At 44.6% G+C, this 20,459-nt stretch overlaps 1 protein-coding gene across 5 annotated transcripts in view; it reads right to left on the bottom strand.

The window, feature by feature from the left end:
* Trio (trio Rho guanine nucleotide exchange factor) overlaps positions 1 to 20,459 on the bottom strand; it is a 288,270-nt gene that overhangs the window by 150,338 nt on the left and 117,473 nt on the right. For all 5 annotated transcript variants that reach the window (XM_060380406.1, XM_021640449.2, XM_060380403.1 and 2 more), the window contains exons 5-8: positions 18,037 to 18,549; positions 16,047 to 16,169; positions 13,171 to 13,362; positions 5,186 to 5,317 (exon numbers count right to left, since the gene is read on the bottom strand). In XM_060380406.1, the coding sequence (XP_060236389.1) occupies positions 5,186 to 5,317; positions 13,171 to 13,362; positions 16,047 to 16,169; positions 18,037 to 18,549 (960 nt within the window). The remainder of the gene's footprint in view (positions 1 to 5,185; positions 5,318 to 13,170; positions 13,363 to 16,046; positions 16,170 to 18,036; positions 18,550 to 20,459) is intronic.

Here is a 20,459-nt window from a genome sequence, read left to right as displayed (position 1 = left end):
ACTATTAATATATGCACAAACTAACATAGTCTATTACCTACCTGGGCTGGGAAAATGCAAGTACTGACAAAAGCCAAGTGTAACTAAAGATAAATACAAACTTACTGTAGCAAATGTGTGTCTGTCCCTAACATTTAGGGAGAGATTTGTATAAAATCCCTACTGGCATGCTTCCTGGGGAGCTCCAAAACAGCAAAAACTCTATTATGTGGATCCTGGTAAGCTGCTCTGAAAACACACCCCGTAGACCTCCTGGGGCTGGACTAGCCTAGTTGCAGCACGTGGTGCTCTGCATTTCTCAGTAAGTCAGATCCTGAGCTGAGAGCCCTGCAGGAAGATGCTTCATTTGCTGGAAGAAGACACACCCAGACTCCACTGCTCAAGGCCTTAAGATCAACAATGACCCAAAGAGCATGCAAATACTACCCTGAGAAAGGTCAGCAAGGTCAAAGGAATGGTGTTGACATACAAGTGTTAGGAAATGATGGTCCAAAGACATATACGTTACAGGGGCAAAATACACAACACCACGTATCCCAGCCTCAAACACTGGCACTCATTCATAGCTCTGTGAGTTGAGAGCACTATCTGCACAGATGCAGTGCTACCTGCATTTTCTGTGGTTCTTTCAAAAGTCTGGTATGAGGTCAGAGTGCCTGAGCATGACTTCACTGATAAATCCAACCCACTATGACAAAAACAGGAGTAATGTTTTTGGCACAGACCAACTAAGACAAAGTAAAGCAGGTGCTTGAGTTTTGAAAGCAGAGTCAGAAGGTTTCCCACAGCAAGCTAGAGACTAAACGTAAATAGATACTGTTCTTTAAAGACAAAATGCATAGAGAAAGCAAAGAAGACAGTGAGGCAGAGAAAGCAGCACAGATGAGAGTCAGCCTGCTTACAGACACGACTACCCTAAAGGAGCCTGTAGCTTGAGAACAAGACAAGGGAGCTACTTCTCAGTTAGTCAGGTACACAGCGGTTACCCTGTTACTACAGAAACCCAAGATAAGAAATTTGCCACCTCTTAAGGACAACACAAGAAGCTGCATTCTAAAGCAAGTCTGAAAACACTGATGGGGGGAGGGGGGTAATTACTTAAAAAAACAAAGCAACTCAGTCTTTCTCATCTTCTCTCAGGGAGAAAATGCGGGGCTGAGGTAGCAGGGGAATGGTAGCCCTTGGCCTCCTAAAGAGGAGGCAGCAGAAAAGTGGATTATAGAGAAATCACACTACACATCTAGGAGAGAGCAGTGACACAAGGTGGAAATATCAGATGACCAATGAAGAAGGTTTCTTGCTGCCTCACGAGAGATTTATGAGCACTGAAAGGGAAGGCTGTTTAGAGGAACTGGAATGAAGAATCAGCATCAGCATGTGTGTTTGTAAAACTCACAAACAGACTCAGGGAGAATTTTATATGTACATGTGTGATTGCGCAGGTGGAGGGACTGGAGGGTGGCAGGTGGGTGGGTAGGTAGGTGGGTGGGTGGATGGATGGATGGGTGGATGAGGGAATGGGTAGGTGAATGAATAGGGTATGCATGTGTGTGTGCATGTAAAAGGGCAGGTGAGTAGTGTGCAGAAAGATGGCAGGTGCACCTTCACATATGTATCCGTTATGCTCTTGATTCTGTTTTACAGCGTAAACAATACAAGGATCCACATTACTAGTTGAGACAGCTGACGCTAGGAGTGAGCAGGGAAGGCGCAAGGTGACCTTGGGGCATCTTGTTATGCTAGAAAGTAAAGGGGTGTTCAAAGGACATCTGCCAAAGGTCACTGGCCAAACCTGAGCAATGTGGGTGTCAAAATAGAGTATTGGTACAACCCATAGAGTGTAAGCTCTTTTAAGAGAAAGATGGAGACTGCTTCTTCCTCAAGAGGGAAAACCACCAACAAACACAGAAAGAACAGTAGAAAGTGATGAGTCTACTGAGCCTGGCAACCATGGCAGAAGTCCTGTATGGATGACAGAACGTGGGACATACTGTGATGAGGACAGAGAAGCAGAAGTCCTCTGTGGATGCTGTGACATGGAACATAGCATCATGAGGAACAGAGATCAATATGCTATGTTACAGCAACCCTGTGGTAACTGTGTGAGGGTCTCTGCTGTGACATCATAGTGGCCAAAACCTGCTGGGAGGGCATGCACTGAGTAGTTGGGGGTAGAGGATTACCTGGGCCTGGGGTAGAGTCTGGCTGAAAATCAAAGTTCTTTTGAGACCCTCTAAGACATAAAAAGCAGGAAAACAGACGAGCCAAGACATATTAGTGCAATATTAGACAGCATCCAGGGATCAGAAAAGTCAAAGTAGGAAGCTCTGAATGGGTCTACGAATAAGTTGTCTGTACTGAGAGAGGGGCAATGGGGAGAGCAGAATTGTGGGACATGCTAAACAAGGGCACGTCTGAGTCCAGGGAATGTGGGAACTAGGTGCCATTCTACCATGTTTCAATTGGTCAGAAACTATTTTGTAATTTTCAAGCAAAAGAATTACATCATGTTTTCTGAAAATCTTTTTAGTTGAGTACAAATACTGTCTTCTACAGTTTATAGTTCTGTTGTTAACATGTTGTTAGGCTTAAAAAAATCAGTTTAAGACTTCGGTCTAGGAGGCTCTTCCTTCCCATCAAATTATTTTGGATAATTAGTACCAATTCATGCTGGGAAAAAAACAAAACAAAACAACAACAACAACAACAAAAACCCACAAAACAATGCCATAGGTAAATGTATGTTCCAAATCAAGATGCTCATGGTTTTAGGAGGTGGGAAAATAATTTGAGATTCTGTGGGTAGCTAGGAGCAGCAAGGGAAGCTGGCAACAGTCAGGTCAAAATATTCTGGGACATCTTGTGTATTTTCTCAGCTGCTTCCAGAGAGGAGCATAACCAGCTGTGTTGAGAACAAATGCTGCTCGATGCCTTCTTACTCTGGTGAGGACAGGGTGCAGGTGCCTGGTACAGGCCCAGCACTGGAATCAGAGGGGTGTGCTAGAGAAAAAGACTCGTGTCCAAGTAGGCAATTGAAGGCTTCATTGGGAGTATCAGCACCATTCATCTTCCTCCTCACAGGTCAGCACTAGATGCTGCATAGAATGGTACCCTAGGGAAGAAACTTGATGATTTTCAGAAGCCATAATCTACATGAGTCCATGTGATTTGAAAAATGAGAAATTCATCCAGTATTCAGTTTGACTATACAACAGGACCATCCCTCCTGAAAGCAGCTACTTATAAGCCCTAGCTATGCATGCACAATTGACTTTTTAATTCCACAGAAAACAGAAAATAGATCTCAAAGGGAGGCTCCTGTTGGCCAAGAGGGTGACTCTAGCAGAAAAGGAGACTGCGCAACATCTGAATCAAGAACAGCAGTGCTCTGCATGTCCACTTAACCTGCCCACAGACACTAGGGGTTGGGAGCCCTGGACCCAAGGACGTGGCAGTGCCAGCGGTGAGTGAAGCATGACCACACCAAAATGCAAATGCCAAGTTCTCTGCAACCCAGATAGAAGCAAATGCAGCTCAGAGCAAGGAAGGACTTAAACCCAGCAAGCATTTATCTCCGTGCCCAGCCTGCTGTGAGGAGGTTTGAGGTCTTTTTCACTGAGGCGTCTCAGAGTCATCAACATAGGATAATGCAGATGCTTCCTATTTAGGAGAATTGGGAAAATCTTCCAGAAAAAAAAAGCCCCACCCCTACCTTTGGAGTATAACCATTATCACAGAGATTGCTTATACCAGTTAGGTTTATGTCAACTTGTCACAAGCTTAGAGTCATTTGAATGGAGGAGGCCTCAACTGAGAAAATGCATCCATCATACTAAGCTGTAGGCAAGTCTGTAGGGCATTTTCTTAATTGATGATTGATGCAGAAGAAGCAGCCCACTGAGGGTGGTGCCACCACTGGGCTGGTGGTTCTGTAAGAGAGCAGGCTGAGCAAGCCACGAGGAACAAGCCAGTAAGCAACAGTGCTTCACAGTCTTCGCAGCAACTCCTGCCCTGCTTGGTTTCCTGACGTCTCTCAGTGATGAACAGTGAGAGAGAAGCGTAAGCCAAATAAACACTTTCCTCCCCTGCTTTTGGTAAATCTGCCTAAAATCTGTACCACAAAGCATGGTACAGAAGTGGGAAGCCAAAAGTGAGACGAGTGTGCATTAAACAGAATATGTCATGCCCTGAGACTCAAACAAAATGTCTGGTCCTCCATGTTCCCCTGTCTTAAATGTTTACTCCCCAGCTGCTGAACCACTGGGATACTCTGAAATTTGAAGGAGCACTTAGCAAGTAAGAATAGGGCACCAGGTCCTCTGAGGTTATGGCCTGGCCATGGTTCCAGCCTCAGTCTCCCTGCTTCTTGTTTGACAATATTCTGAGGCACCCTGAGCCCTGAACTTATGAGCCACAATAAGTCTTTATTCCATTAGGTTGTTTCTGTTGGATGTTGTGATCACACTTACATACTAGTAACTAATACCACTTGGAAGTCTATGACAGCAAGCTCTGTGCACTTGGCAAAACAGTGAATGTTTTGTATCCAGAACAAGAGGTTGAAGCGTGGTTTCCTTCCTATGTGACACGTGTCATTCATGAATATTAAATTGAATTTTTTTAATTTATTTTTTTAATTGATTCACTTTATATCCCAATTTCTTTCCCTTATCTCCTCCTGGTCCCTTTGTCCCTAACTCCTCCCCCGGCATCCCTCTCCCCTAGTCCTCAGAAAGGGGATATCCTTTTCCTCTACAAACTGACCGCAGCCTATCAAGCATCCTCTTCCTCTGTCACAGGGATGGAGGAACAGGCAAAAGAGTCCCTGACTAGTTGTATAGCGCACAAATGGAGACTTCCCAAATACATGTAGAAAAGAAGGCTGGGATTTTGACTGTTTAATAGATAAAAATACAGGTACACCCATTTCCAAAAGTCTCAAACCAGGCAAAGACTGCTTTCTGGCTACAACCAGGCCAAGCATCATGGGAGTCTTCCATGCTTACAGGAAAGACTGGCATCCCCACCTTCACACCCGATGTAACAGGAATCCAAATGCAGGGTGACTAAACTACAGTTTAAGAACTTTTCCTGAGCTGCCCAAAACTTCCTTCCTTTCTTGCAACTTTAGAGCCATGATTTAAAACCGTCACCGCCTTGCACTCTAAGTAAAGCACACACTTACCTCAGAATAAGCGAGGGTGATGTGCTCGTAGATGCCCTGGTGGTGATGAATGGCATCTTCCAGGTCCTGCAGCTCCGAGGGAAGGTCTACTTCACCACAGGCCTTACACCAGGAGTCCACATTGCTCATGTACTGGAAGGTTAAAGAGATTTCAAAACATTATTTCTACAGATCATTTAGGTTGAAAGGAGGGATTTTACAACATGGTTTTTATAGGTGGTGTAGCTGAGGCAGAGCAAACAACATGGCTGGATATCACTGCAAAGGGCAGCTCTGTTTCTCCACTACATCCCAGGGGTTGGGGGTAGGGGAGAGAGGGGCGCTGCTGGTGCGGGCAGCTGTAGTTAATGGAACCCTTGGTGTGTGCTGCTCATGGCCCCAGAGCAACACTGTCCTGCCTTCTCTGTCTGTCCTTTCCTGGCTGGCTTTCCCCGCCCATGCTGAAATCCTGTCTTCTACTTGCCTGCCTTGTACCTCAACAATAGTAAGCATCGAGCCCACTCTTCCCCACACCTCTCTGGGGACCAGGAGGGCTGAGCAGCCGGGTGGGCTTCGTGGGGGGGGGGGGGGTAGACTACAACTTTCCTTTTCCTATGACATGCTTACAGGAAAGACTGAGAATTTCAAACCAATCAGCTCAGGCTGGGAAGGGCAGGCAACCTCCTCTGGGCTTCGAGAGAAAAAGAAACTACAGGAGCAGGAAGCAGCTTGGGCTGCTGACCTCGGTTCTGATCTCGCTTCACTTTTCCCCATTGCCATCCACATCTCCAGAGTTCATCAATGGTGATAAATCACTGCCAAATTTCCCAGGGAGATGCTATCAGAATCCTTCACAGTTGAGTGTCAAAAGGAAGCACAGAAGGCCCAATTAAAGAGGCTAATTCAGTTAAGCCAATTAGATGGCAATGCTGTAATCACTCTCTTTCAGGCCAGTTCCTCACACTCTGTGCTCAGCAGGAAATGCAGAGGGTGGGCTGCAGGGAGAGGAAAGGCAGATAACTCTTGGGTACAAGGAGAGTGAACTTCAAATTATTCACAGTATACAGGAGCTTCAACAGTCAAGCTGCCTGCATAGCAGCTGCTCGTGAAAACCCTGTACTATTACTGCTGTCTCAGAAAAGAAGCTACACGGAAGCCTCAGGGTTTTAGATCAGGACATATGGCAATATCAACAGACAGCATTTGGTTTCTTGTGGCTTTGAGCATCCTTCAACCACCATGAGACCTCTTCTATGGTATCCTCCTAATGCTGTCAAGGCAACAGAAGGCAATAGTGAGATTACTCTATACTCTCCTCCCGCACACACAGACACATATAACTGTCCCTGCTTATTTTAAGTGTTTCTTGGGTAGCATGTTCTATAAACGTCATCCAGGACAGGTTGAGTACTGCTGAGTAGTCTTTAGCGTTACTTTATCCCCTCTTCCTCCTTTCTTGTACTTAGTGTAAATTAAGAAGTCATTGTGAACCCTCTTCAAATATGAGTTGGTTGGAGTAAGCCACCTGTATAAATAAGTCATCAGGTTCAAGTCAGCAATTAATTATTTCCTCAACAACAGCTACTTCCAAGTACCCAAACACAAACTTAGTATACTTCTAATAAGAGGAAGGTGGCTCTTCAATGGCACCTGCATTAGTTAGATGTGATGTTGGTTCACTATTTAATGGGAAACAGTGTGAGACCCAGTACAGATGCTTGAAATAACAAAATACTTAAGTTGTATTTCAAGAAAAACTTCCAAGATCAATTCAAAGGTGGTTTTAAAAACGGGCTTTCCAAGAATGGACACGAAGAGGAAGCCAGCTTGAGCAATGACATTTTCATAGCACTAGGTCAGAATCCTCCTCCCAAGACATAACCCCTTCAGGAAAGAACCATGACACCACCGTGAAGAGGTAGGTATCTGCACCTGGCAAAGGAACAGGAAAGCTTCCCAGAGAGAAGCCCCCTATCCCTTCTCCTGCAGAAGGCTCCCAGCAGCTTTCTGGGGGCTACAGGGTTTTTAGAGTTTTCTTTATACAAAAACTGATGCCACATTTCAGTTTCTGTGTACCTCAGGCAAGGCTATAGTCAGTAGCAGGATGCCTTCCAAGACACACAGGATAGGCCAAGATCCCCTCCACAGTCAATGGGAGAAAGTAGGCCCAGGCAATGAGAGCCTAGCACAGGGTAAAGGAGAGAGAAAAGTGATACTTCTAACACTAAATAAAACTAGTTTCTGAGATGTCTTTTTTTTTTTTCAAAGTTTATTTATTTTTTATTCTGCATGTATGTCTGTGTAAGGGTCCTAGGAACTGGAGTTACAAATGGTTATAAGCTGCAATGTGGGTACTGGGAATTGAATTCTGGTCCTCTGGAGGAGCAGCCAGTGCTCTTAGCTGCCAAGCCATCTCTCCAGTTTAATATGTCTTTCTTTTTTCTTTTTTTTTCCCTAAGTATTGCTGAGCAGAAGGTGAAAAGGAATTTAAGTCAGATCTTTGCAAATCTGAGTCTAGTGGGTGAGGGAGGGATGACTGATGAGGCTTCAAAACAAGACCTTGAGTAATTGCTCAGCAGACCGATTTACTCTAAATGTGTACTGCAGGAGCTAGGGTCCTCCAGGCAATAGATTCCTCAATGTACCCTCCCCACCACCTCCCGATGGCTCTACAGAGCATGGCAGTGGGGAGAGAAGGGACTGAAGCTCCCTAGACTGTGCACTGATTATCACTCAAAAGAGACCGCTCCACCCTTGGAAAAACCAAGTGCACACAACTCAGGCTTCCATTCTGTGCTCCATCCCATTTTGTTTTCACTTCTAGGTGATAACTGCACTCTAGAATGCTTTGCTTTTCTCTTCTCTGCCCAGGAAAATCACAGGGCGTGTGAGCACTTCCACACATACCACAAGTCCAGCTCTGGGGCTCCAACACAGAATCCTACAGAAAGCAGTTCAGCAAGTCTGATGTAAACCAAAATAGGCTAGTAATTACTCTGACTCCACCAGCCTGCTTCTTGATACATGACTGCTTTTATATGTAGCTTTCACCCTAAATCCTTCCTATTCATGTGAACACTGTTATTACCACAAATTAAGAATTAAGGGTAGGCTCTAAAGAAAAGCATTCACAAATAAGGTTTATTTGAAAAATAAAATAAAGTTAAAATGGGAAATTCGGTATTCTTTGTCTGCTTCCTAAAGAAATATTGAAATGGTAGTCTATTCTTTTTAATTATTTAACTGAGACTCATGCCTAAGTCACCCAAATGTGTAGTCTACAAGAGGACACCATGTGTAAATCATTGTCCTTTGCTTTTATGCAAGCCGTGTGTGTGTAAGTTCAGGTGTGTGACTGCTGGTCCTTGCTTGCATATGCTAGGCTGGCATGCCTGCAGGCTGCTGATGATTGCCATCTCCAGCTCTCATCTTGAGTTCTGGGATTGCAGATCCGCACAAATGCACTCAGCTTTATATGAGTGCTGGGGATCTGCACTCAGGTCCTCGTTCTTACAGGGCAAGTGCATTAGCCACTTAGCAAGCCATATCCTAGCTTAGTAAGAATGAACACACATCACTTTAACAATAAATGTTTACTTTTTACATGTCAATGAAAAGTGCAGTTTCATATGAATATACATGCAGAGCTGTGTGTTAGTCTGATGAGAACTGACTCAATCACCGACCTCAACACAAGCCATGCTGAGGAGTATGGGCAAAACCTGTTCTACAAACTGTCTGGACAGTTACTAGTGCCACTTATTCCACGAGGCTGACTGAAGGACAAAATGAAGCAATGCTCTCTAGCCTTATTTCATTTGTTCAGAGCTGTGTAAATATTCTAGAACTATACAATTACTGATTGTTAATTTAGTCTCGGGCTGTTTGAGCACAGACAGCCATTAAAGTCTGCGATAAAACAGGGCAATCAGTACTCTAGCTCACTCCACACGAGCTGGCTCACGGAGCGCAGCAGCAAAGAAGACACGTCGGCGCTCGAACCACACAGTGGCTGGTTGTATGCGCTGGTGAACTCCACACAGAAATTTAATTTTCCTTTAATTCATGTTTATTTTTATTATAATTTTATTACTTAATTTTATTTAACCTCAAGCGGCTTCAACTGCCATGTGTGGTGACAGACCAGCACGTGGGTCAACAAGCTCTGAACTGTTCTTCACACTGAAACTTGGAGTTTTAAAAAATAGCAAGAATCAAGTAGTTTTAATTTGCTGTTTAAAAATGTAATCCCCAAAATAACTTGCTATGAAATATTCTTAACACAAAGGGACTACCCAGTGGATATGCCACATTTCCAAGCTAAAAAACAGGCAGACCCTAGGCAGCATCTACTATAACGTCACTAAAACCAGACGCTCATTTTCCTGTCTACAAATCAACACCCTGACTTGACCATCAGTGGAGATAGACATGAGAGGATGATGTGGACATCCTTGGAAAACACATCTACAAAACACCATTCTTGCTGACTCATGATGTCATTGTTAAACACCAACACAAGAGCTTATGGAGACAGAGGTGGGATGCTAAGCATGTCACTGTGGCCTGTAACCCCTACAGAGAAGCCTGCTTCCAGCAGCAAGGCAGTTATCTGAGCACTACACCCCCAACTCAGATCTAAGCTCCCCATGAAAATACGATATCAGATTCAAAGAGGTGACTGAGATGGAAGCCCACATTTCTGGTCCTCTCCAGATGTGCTATGAAACAGCTTAAGCCTAAAGAGAAGGCCACCTGTCCCTGCTTACCTTGCTTGGCACAGTTACAAGAATCCCTGGGTGTCTCTTCTGTGGGATAAGGGGGAAGAGAGTAAGGAAACACTTGTGATGGTACCCTGCTGCTCCTCCTGCACACGCTGGGTATCCGGGAGCAGCACTCAGTGCCAGAACACAAGCAGAGCCTGTGCCTCACCAGCCCTTCCTAAGCTCAGCTGTGCTTCCTTCTCTGGCCATTTTTTTTTTAATTTTTTTTTTTTTTTTACAATTTATTCACTTTGTATCCCAGTTGTAGCACCCTTCCTCATCTCCTCCTGGTCCCACCCTTCCTCCCTCTTCCTCCCCTATCCCTCTCCCTAATACACTGATAGGGGAAGTCCTCCTCCCCCACTGCCTGACCCTAGCCTATCAGGTCTCATCAGGACTGACTGCTTTGTCTTCCTCTGTGGGCTGGCTAGGTCTCCCCACCAGAGAGAAGTGATTAAAGAGCAAGCAACTGAGTTCATGCGAGAGACTGTCTCTTCTCCCCTTACTAGGGAACCCACTTGGAGATTGAGCTGTCTATGGGTTACATGTGGGCAGGGGGTCTAGGTCCTCTCTATGCATGGTCCTTGGTTGAAGCATCAGTATATGCAGTCCCCCCTGGGACCAGCTTTTTTGGCTTTGTTGGTCTCCTTGTGGGGCTCCTGTCCCTTCTGGGTATCTCCCCCTTCTTCCATAAGGCTCCCTATGCTCTGTCCAAACAGGACAGACAACGGAAGCAGTAGAAGAGAGTTAACAGAACAGGAGCCTACCACAGATCTCCTCTAAAAGACTCCACCCAGCAAGGGATTGAAGCAGATGCAAAGACTCAAGCCAAACTTCTCTGGCCATTTTATATGTCGAGACCAGGAGTGCTATGAAGCTCTTACGGGATCCCATGAATTTCTGTTCAGTAGCAGTCTTCTTGTTTACTTTCCTTCAAATTTATAAATCACAGTCACTCATTTTACCCAAACAAGAACACCTCGGGCTCTTTCATCTTTGTTGCATGTTTGAAATTTTTAGTAGTAAATCATGGGTGAGTAGATGCCCCTGTGACATGCATATTTCTGGATTGTTTTTAAGCAAGTCGGAGCAGCAACTGTTCTCCTGGGTTTACTCACAGTTCTGAATCCCTCCATACAGACTACAGACAGTTTGCCATTACTACAAACTAGTTGCCCTGCTTCTAATGCTCCTATCATCTCATCCCTCAACAGCAATTCATCAACTCTTGGCTTAAGAGGCTATTAACAACCACACAGCATGGCTATTAAAGATGACCCAGGTAAGGGATACACAGCTGCCTTTCTCTAGCAATGATGTCATATGTTCAAGTGCATCTGCTCTGTACCCTAAGGAGCAGAGGGAGCCAGCCACAGGATTGTGTAGAGCATGCTAATTCATGCCAAAGAAGAGTCCTATTGCTCTAAACCATATTCAATGTGTGGGTTTTGTTTACCTTTGGTCACAGAGTCAGTTAAGTTCACAGTTAAGAGATTCTAACAGTAAGACCTGAAGGCCTTACACACAGTCTTTATATGATACCATTAAGATGTTTTTCCTGTTTATATTCCACTAGCTTCTTTCCTTGCTTCACACTTTAAAGGCTGAGATCTAGGGTTGAGATCATTGCTAATTACTATCTTGTGCAACACTAGACTGCCTTGCTGAAATCCTGGGCAAGCTTGGGCCTCTACTGAGTTTTATTGACAGCTTCTCTCATCAACAGAGACTAGTTTAAGATTAAAGAGATACTTTTTCCTGCTCAGAACCACCATCCCATCATGCAAAGCCTTAGAGAAGTAGCCCTCTCCCTTCAAAAGACAGAAAGCTATGCCAGTAAAGAAGCCACCATCCACCTCTTCCCCAGCCTTCACAGTGACACGCCCCTGCATGTATGTCTTAGAAAGGTATTTCGTCGACAGCACACTCCCTGCAGTAACATCAGAGTCATAAGCAATCTCTCACTTCTGCTGCCTTCCCAGGGTCTTCTCAGACAGGTGTGCCTGCGCTGAGCTGTGAGACATGTTGTGGGATCTACATGCCCTCTCTTAAACAAGATTCTTTCAACTTTAGCCCATGAAGCGAATGTGGGGGCAGTGTGCAAGCTGCCAGCACAAAAGTCTTTCCCACATAGCTGTTGCTGGTACAGCCTTCCTATGGCTGCAGAAGGCCAAAAGGCTGGATCTACCCTTTTCTCCTTTTTAACGCGGAACACCAGTGAGCATTGGGCCTCCTGGAAACACTTTTTGTCTGACAAAGAAAGGCAAAACATCTAATGCCACCTCTGCCAAGAGGAGACAGTATTGTTGAAAGGCTAGGCTTGCAGTTAGGCACACATCATAGAACATGATGAAAGTCCCAGCCAACTCACAGATGCACAGCTGGCCACAAGGGCCATGAGTATCTCCACAAGTCCCTGATATGGAAGCTACTGAGAGGCATTCTACAGCCTGCAGTGTCCCAATGTAAATAATAAAGAGAATAGGAAGTGTAAGGAAGGGGAAGAAGGAAGAAGAGAAAGGGGGAAAAGGAGTAGAAAGAAAACAGAAAGACCAGCAGCTACTCTACTGCTTACTAATAGGCCAAACACTCCTAGTGAGAACACTGAAATATGAAACTTCTGAACTATATACCAAAAGCAAAACAAACAAACAAAAAAAAATCAGATCATTTTGGATTCTCCAAGTATGGAGTCTTTATTATAACCCTGGACACTGATCTATTTCCATGTATTTCAGCTAAGACATACATAACTTGTATTTACCGTACACCAGATACTGTAGAGCACAGAGACAAGTAGTTGTTTTCATGCCCTAAAACAATCCTCCAAGCAAGTGCTTTTTTTTATAGTTCAGAAAACAAAAAACAAAACAAACAACCCCGAAAACCAAAGTTGGGCACTGGGGACACACATGCAATCCCAGCACTGGCGGCATGGGAATGGGGTCTTGCCAGTTTTGAAGCAGGCTATGTGACACAGCAAGGCCCAGGCGTGGACTACACAAAGAACCCTGTCTCGTCTACACAATGAATAAGCAAGCAAATAAAACAAACAAAAAAACATCAAGGGGTGAAACATGCCGCCGCCTAAACTCACAGAGCAACAAGTAAGACAGTATGGATTTCAACTTGAAGGCTGGAGATGGCAGAGAAAATCCTATGTGAAGACAGCGGAGAACACAAGATGACTGAAGGAAGACACACTCTGGCTGGCGTCTTGTGGTCTAGGGGGCGGGCACTGACCTTTTCAGCCTTCTGGTGGAAGATGGAAGACATGTCCAACAGGGTGCTGCGCTCGTCCAAGGCTGCGGCAAACGCCTTCCACTCCTGCTCCAACTGATTTGCAATCTGCTTAATCTGCTGGGAGGCGTAGTGGCCTGACTCCACCAAGCGACTGGCCACTGACATTATGCGGTTTATATTTACATACACGTTCTGCAGAGAAGAGGCAGAGGAAGAGGCTCACTGGGGGAGTGTGGACAGGAGACTCCTCCCTAAGAAACGCAGAGAGCTTTGTGGACAGCCTGCTAACAGGTCCCCAGTTCTAAGAGCACAATCACCTGGCGCCCCCTGTCAAACACCTTACTCTCAGGATTCTCACAAACCCTGAGCTGGGTTCCAAATTCTATTCTTAAAACTGTAAAATAATCAACTCACCGAAAGGCATGATTGTTAGCCACAAAGCAATCAAATACACAAGTGGGTACACACAAATACTCAGTTCTTGGCTTCCAACCCTGACAGTGATCCAGATGGCAGGCCTGCTGACAAATAATCACAAGAACTGAAGTGGCCTGACTAGAACCCAGGAATTCAAAAATATGTCCCTAGCAGCCAAAGGCTATTTATGTGAAGACCAGCTCTCCTTCCTGTGTAAACCCAACCCATCTTTCTGTGCCAATGGAAACCTCCTTCAAAGGGATCCGCTTTCGCTCAGGAGTGAGAATTAAGGTGTAGCAGGAATGACGCTGTACTCAGATTTAAGTTAAGCTCTTTGCTGAAATTTGTGAGTCCACCAGTTGACTGACAAGAACAAGTATACAGAATTTAAAAATGAAATAAAGCAGCTTTCTCCTTTTTGCAAGGCATGATCTGATAGTGGTGTGTCTTTCTGCTTCCATTCTTCCGATTGTTGTAACATTCAGAGTTGTGGGATAACAACTCTGGAGTGCGGCCTACAATTAACAAATCCCAAACTGCTCATGTATTTTTGCTTTTGTGACCTTGTCTTGTTCCTCTGTGTGAACCCCCTGAGTGGAAGACAAATCTTTGGATCCTGCTACTCACTACTGGTTTAGCCAGGGTATCCAATTCCTTCATTTGGGGTCCCTTCTCTGCCTCCCCAGGCCTCTGAGCCACACTGTCACCACCCTGCAGGAGCCTCAACCTGCCATAGCTCCTAACCCTACAGAATTCTACCTTTTGGTCCTTTTTGTTGATTTTTTTCTATTATCATCCAAATAGAGCCGGGTAGAGCTGACTTCATACAGGGCTGAGATGCCAGACAAGTCCAACCCACATTCCTTTTCTACAGACTCACCGACCTTACTGTTCCAAAGCAGCAAAGGCAGAGGGTAGTTCATGAGGCTCTGAGAGTAGGTGAGAACACACTTCCTGGCTTGTGTGGATAAATTAATTAAAATAAATTTAACTAGCTTCCTTTAAGTTAAAAGCAATGTACTATGGATCTGCCAAAGACTCACATGCTGAGCGTTTGCTAAGCTCTGTCCCCAGCTAATGGCACTATTAGAGATAGGTCTGGCTACAGGAAGAAGGTGTGCCTCTCTGCAGGGTCTATTGGGAACCCTGCTCCCTTCCCTTTGTTTGCTTCCTGGCTCCCATGAAGCAGCTCTGATCCACACACACACTTCCTGCCTTAGAATTATCAGTGTCAGAACCAAGAGGCAAGCAAGCATGGGATGACAGCTCTGAAACTTGAGCCCCATGTCTCCTCTGTTCTGACTATAGATCTTGGGTACTCTGGCACCATGGGGAAACTGAATTCCAAATCTTCTCTCCTCTGGCTGTGTCTCTCAGGCACACTTGTCACCATAGGGAAGTTGAGCCCTGTATCTTCTCTGCTCTGGCTGTGGCTCTCAGGCACACTGTCACCATGGGGAAACTGAGCCCTGTGTCTTCTCTGCTTTGGCTATAGATCTTGGGTACTCTGAGGCCCGTATCTTTGCTACTCTGGATGTGGATCTCAGGCACACTGTCACCACAGGGAGTGACTCAGAAGCAACACCCTCCATTTTTTATCCATGTTCCTACCCTGTCCCTCACCTCTCCTTAAAGTGGCTGGATTTGCTAATGTTGTTTTCTCTGAATCCTTAAGAGTGAAGGCTCCTCTGCAGTCTGTCAGGAGAGCACACACAGAGGCTCTCACTTAGAATGGTGAGAGTAAGAGAAGAGCCATCCACTGAAATAGTCCTTCTGCACCTCATCCATAGACCAGATTCCACATTCCTTTCTCACTTTCACCTCCTAAGCAGACTATACCAGTCTCTGTTCTTCCTACTTCTCATTCCACCACTTTCAGCACATAGAGGCATGGTGATCTACACAGCCCCACAGAGCCTGTACCCAGCTCTGGCCATGTGCTATCCCTACTACAAGTATCTATACCTTGACTCTTATCCTCAAACTTGTGTGTGTAATGGAATAAGCACCATTTTGAGAGGAAGGGAGGGAGGGAGGGAGGGAGGGAGGGAGGGAGGGAGGGAGGGAGGGAGGGAGGAGGAATGAAGGGAGGGAAGAAAAGAGACATCATTCATATTTTTAGGAGTTCCTCACCTGCTTTAATTAGATAACATCACAGGTGTTAATTATGATTTCTTGAGCTCTAAGTACATCTTGAAAGCCACACTAAAGTGTTTTAGACTTACAGAGTAAATAGCACAACACATCAAAGATGGACATTGTACCTGCTTCAGAGATTAAGCATCTGAGGGTCAAAGAGGTCAAACAGATTGTCTAAAATCATACAGTGAAGAATCTCTACATCCACTGTTATCCTGAAGACCCCACACAGCCTGTGTGAGGTGTGGGTACTCGAGCCACTAACTGCCTCCTGTTTGCTAAAAACCTTTCACAGGCCAGGACCTGTAGGTTCTGCTTACCATACAGTTCATAGCAAAATGATTGTGCTGCGTCTGAAGCTCCATTGCGTGAGGGTGGCTGGTCCCAATCTCCGTGTAGCTGTTTAGAAACAGGCCTTTGTTGTGTGTGACCCAGTCAAACATCTAGCAGAAGGAAAAAGAAAACCTGCAATCACTGCAAAAGAAAAAGGGCTGAGGACGTAAGATGGCGAACGGAGTAGCTTCTTTGAGATCTCTAAGCTTTCAGGAGTTTATGCTTCTGGGAAACAAGCAATGCTTCTGAGGCAGCAGATCCCCAAGAAAGTCTCATCTCATGGGGAGGACCCCAGCCCCCTCCCTCGAGCTAACGGGACCTCCTGTGTTCTATGCCTCAGCCTCTTCCTTTAGAAAGTGGCCCATGTGTCACACTGCTCTCCCTCCAAAGACACAAGGCTGGAACTGTGGCTTTAGGATCTCTGTACTGGGATCCATGCAGATTACTAACAGCACCAACAGTAGAAACAGGGTACGACAGACACAGAAACCTGAGCAAATGCAAACAATGACATTAACCAAAATATTTTAAAGGACTTGAGAGTTTTAAGATTAGGTCTCAGTGATATTGACTGTCACTTTCCTGTAAGTCTCTTTAGCATCCTGTATCAAAATTTTCAGAGTTCTTCACTCTACAATGTTTACCGGTCCATGAAAAAACCTCAGTGACCCCAAGTTAAGAGTGATTACTTCACTTATGCTTATGGCTTGCAAACCATTCCTGTTTGCAAGTGTTCTTTTCTTGCACATTGCAAAGAACACATTAGCTGGTAATGAACGAGCATTCATTTTGGCCAGCTGGTGTCTCTAGTACACAAAAATAAAACATGAGAACATCGAGCATTATTACCTAGGTCACTCAGAAACGTATTTTTTTTAATGGGCAAATTATAATTTATGTAACATATGCATGCACATGCATGTGAAAAATACAACACTTTGAGAAGTCTTATATAATCAATCAGCGTATTTTTAATGGCATTACTCACCTTAGGTTATAAAGAACACTGTTATATGTCTGAATGGAGTTTGATGGCTTTTTTTGAGAAGATGGAAGGTATCAGAAAATCTATACATAATCATTGCTTTTGAGAATATAATCATGAAATTTGTACCTTTTTTTCTTATGTTTCTATGTTTTTTAGTTTTTAATTTTTTTATTTATTACAATTATTCACTTTGTATCCCAGCTGTAGCCCTCTCCCTTGTCCCCTTCTAATCCCTTCCCATGGACCTCCCCAAGTCCACTGATAAGAGAAGTCCTCCTCCCCTTCCCTCTGACCCTAGCTTATCAGGTCTCAACAGGACTGGCTGCATCTTCCTCTGTGGCCTGGTAAGACTGCTCTCCCATCAGGGGGAAGGTGTTCAGAGAGCCGGCCACTGAGTTCATGTTAGAGACAGCACCTGTTTCCCTTACTAGGGACCCTCTTGGAGACTGAGCTGCCACGGGCTACATCTGTGCAGGGGTTCTAGGTTATCTCCATGCATGGTCCTTGGTTGGAGTATCAGTCTCAGAAAAGACCCCTGGGCCAGATTTTTTGGTTCTGTTGCTTTCCTGGTGGAACTCCTGTCTCCACCAAGTCTCCCCCCGCCCCCTTCTTTCACAAGATTCCCTGCACTACGATTTGTATTTTAACAAATAAAAAATAAAAAAATAAATCACCTTTGCCTTCTAGGCACTTTTCATCAAAGCACTAACAGTTTTAGCTCAGACTTTCTAAAACAGCACTGCACTGCACTGTAGGTAAAGCCTTAAGCCAGACGTAAGCATAGACGTAAGCATGGTCTTGATATGGCCCTTGCTATGGCATGAATGTTGTAATATACAACTATTGTATGTATGTGTGGGTTTTTTCCTCCTTCTCTCTGTTTTCTCACCTTACGACATCAGTCTGAGCTTCAAAACCAAGTGCCCCAGCAGCTTCCCTCTGTCAGGCAGGCAAGCACCCCCTCCCCCCGCCCCCCATCCCGCCTTTACCTTCTCAGCATCCTGTTCAAAGAGCCGCAGCTGGAAGCACTGGTCCAGTTTCAGTTTCCTCACATGCCACATCTGGTGCAGGTGCTGCCGGGTGGAGTGCAGCCTGTCCAACATGGTGGACACCTTGGGCAAGAGGTTCTGCAGGTCCGCATTGCCTGAGCCTGAGTTCTTTTTGGGAAAACTGTCACTGCTCTGAATCCGTTGAAGCAGCTTCTGTCCCTCCAAGTCCAAGTCCTCTATGGGAGCCTTGATCACCTTCTTCTTCAATTGAGAGTGCTCCTCAATCATGGTCCGAGCCCCTTCTAGGTCCTGAGGCAACTCCTTCTTTGCGAGAATATCCTGAAGTTCCTCTAGCCGGGACAGCATATGGGCTGCGTTGCTAATGTAGTCCTCAAAAGCTACTCTGATTTCTATCCATTCCTCATGGTTGTATTCCAGGCAGCCGTCAAACTCAGGAGTTAGCTGGGAAGGATCAACTACTTTGGTAAGGCCTTCTAAAGAGACCATATTTGTCTTAAGGGAAAAAAAAATTATGTATGAGAAGATGAACCAATTTTATGTGGTCATAGCATCCTGCAACTTACAGTGGTCACATGTAGTTTCCAAAGTTAAAGGTAACCTGCTTATAGAACACCCAGTCTATGTCTGTTTCTGCCTCCCCAGAACAAATATGGAGGTGAGACGCATTATCAAGGTGATGAAAAACTCCATTAAAGTAGCACGTTAGTGAGAATGCCTAGCAGCCTAGTACTCTGACTTTCACAAGCCCCAAATCAGCTAGATTCCACTTGAAGAATAAGAAGAATCTAAATCTTAGGCTTACTAGTATCTCCAGCTTCACAGGAGGGCTGGTGAAAGTGATTTCACAGAGTAAATACCATCTTCCCTGTGGTAACCTGCTACAATCCTGTGTAGTCCGAATGCTGTATATAACCTGTCCTGCATCCCAATTCAACACTAATGAAACTTTACCACAGTCTACGCAGGAACGCTCAACCTCACCTGATTAATGGAAGGGGAAGCACACTGATATTGATAAGATGCCTCAAGGAAAACATGAGGTTGGGTGATAAAATGCAAATATGAAGGAGGAAGAGCTAGCTGGTCCAGAACTGAAAGATAAATAGGCTGGCTAACCCACCTCTGCCACCTCTAACCAGACAGAAGCCTACAATCCCCATCTCTGTGCTGGCTGGCATAAGAAACAGCTGGGAAGAACTGCCTTTAGCCTACAGGGCTTGTTCTTATCCATGTTGGGCCAATGGTAACTTCCACAGAGGAAGTCACACAGAGAGAGGCTAGCAACCACGAAGAGGCAAATAGACCAGGAGGAAAACGGGCAGATCCCTTCAGGAGCCCAGATTAAGAGACTAGTGAACAAGATTAGTAAATACTTGTATGAGTGCAAACTACTGTTTTGTTTTGTTTTTTAATGAACCAAAGAATAGGATTTTATTCATAACTTCAAATATATCAAGTTCAGCATTTAAGTTTTTCTAGTTAGGAAGGCTATATTCATTTAAAACAAATAAAATATTCCTGTACATGTAAAAAAAAAATCTCTGCTTCTCATGATTTCTTTACTTCTTTGTCCAGAAATTTTAATGTATGATTACCTTACATATTTATATTTTTATAAAATAGACATGATACTACATTCTATTTTTTCTAATGTTTAGTATGCTGTATATCTTATCAGTATAATTTTATTTTTAATGCTTCTTAATACTTTTTTGCACTATCAAGGGTAAAAATTTCTTATTGATGATTACAGTTTTTATCATCAACTTCTTTTTTATTTTAAATATTTTTTATTTTTAAAATAATTTTATACATTCACTTGTATCCCAGCTGTAGCCCTCTTCCTCTTTCCCTTCCAATCCTCCCCTCCCTCCCTCATCTCCTCCCTGCCCCCTTCCGAGTCCACTGAGAGGGGGTGTCTTCCTCTCCTTCTGTCTGGCCCTAGCTTATCTTCAGGATGGTTGCAATGTCCTTATCTGTGGCGTAGCAAGGCTGCTCCTCCCTCAGGGGGGAGGGGAAGCTCATGAGTTCATGTCAGAAACAATTCCTGTCCCCCTTACTAGGGAACCCACTTGGATACTGAGCTACCATGGGCTATGTCTAAGCAGGGGTTGTAGGTTATATCCATGCATGGTCCTTGGTTGGATAAACAGTCTCATAGAAGACCCCTGTGCTCAGATATATTTGGACCTTGTGGGGTTTCCTGTCCCCTCTAGGATATATTAATTCCTCCTTCCTTCATATGATTCCCTACACTCTGCCGAAGGTTTGGTTATGGGTCTCAGCATCTGCTTTGATACACTGCTAGGTAGAGTCTTTCAGGTGCCTTCTGTGGTAGGCTACTGTCCTGTTACTTGTTTTCTCCTATTTCCAATGTCCATTCCCTTTGTCTTTCTAAATGA

Source organism: Meriones unguiculatus, chromosome 3 (genome assembly GCF_030254825.1).
Source record: "Meriones unguiculatus strain TT.TT164.6M chromosome 3, Bangor_MerUng_6.1, whole genome shotgun sequence".
Taxonomy (NCBI): Eukaryota; Metazoa; Chordata; class Mammalia; order Rodentia; family Muridae; genus Meriones; species Meriones unguiculatus.
Note: the sequence above shows the minus strand (reverse complement) of the source record. Positions and strands in the feature narration are given on the sequence as shown.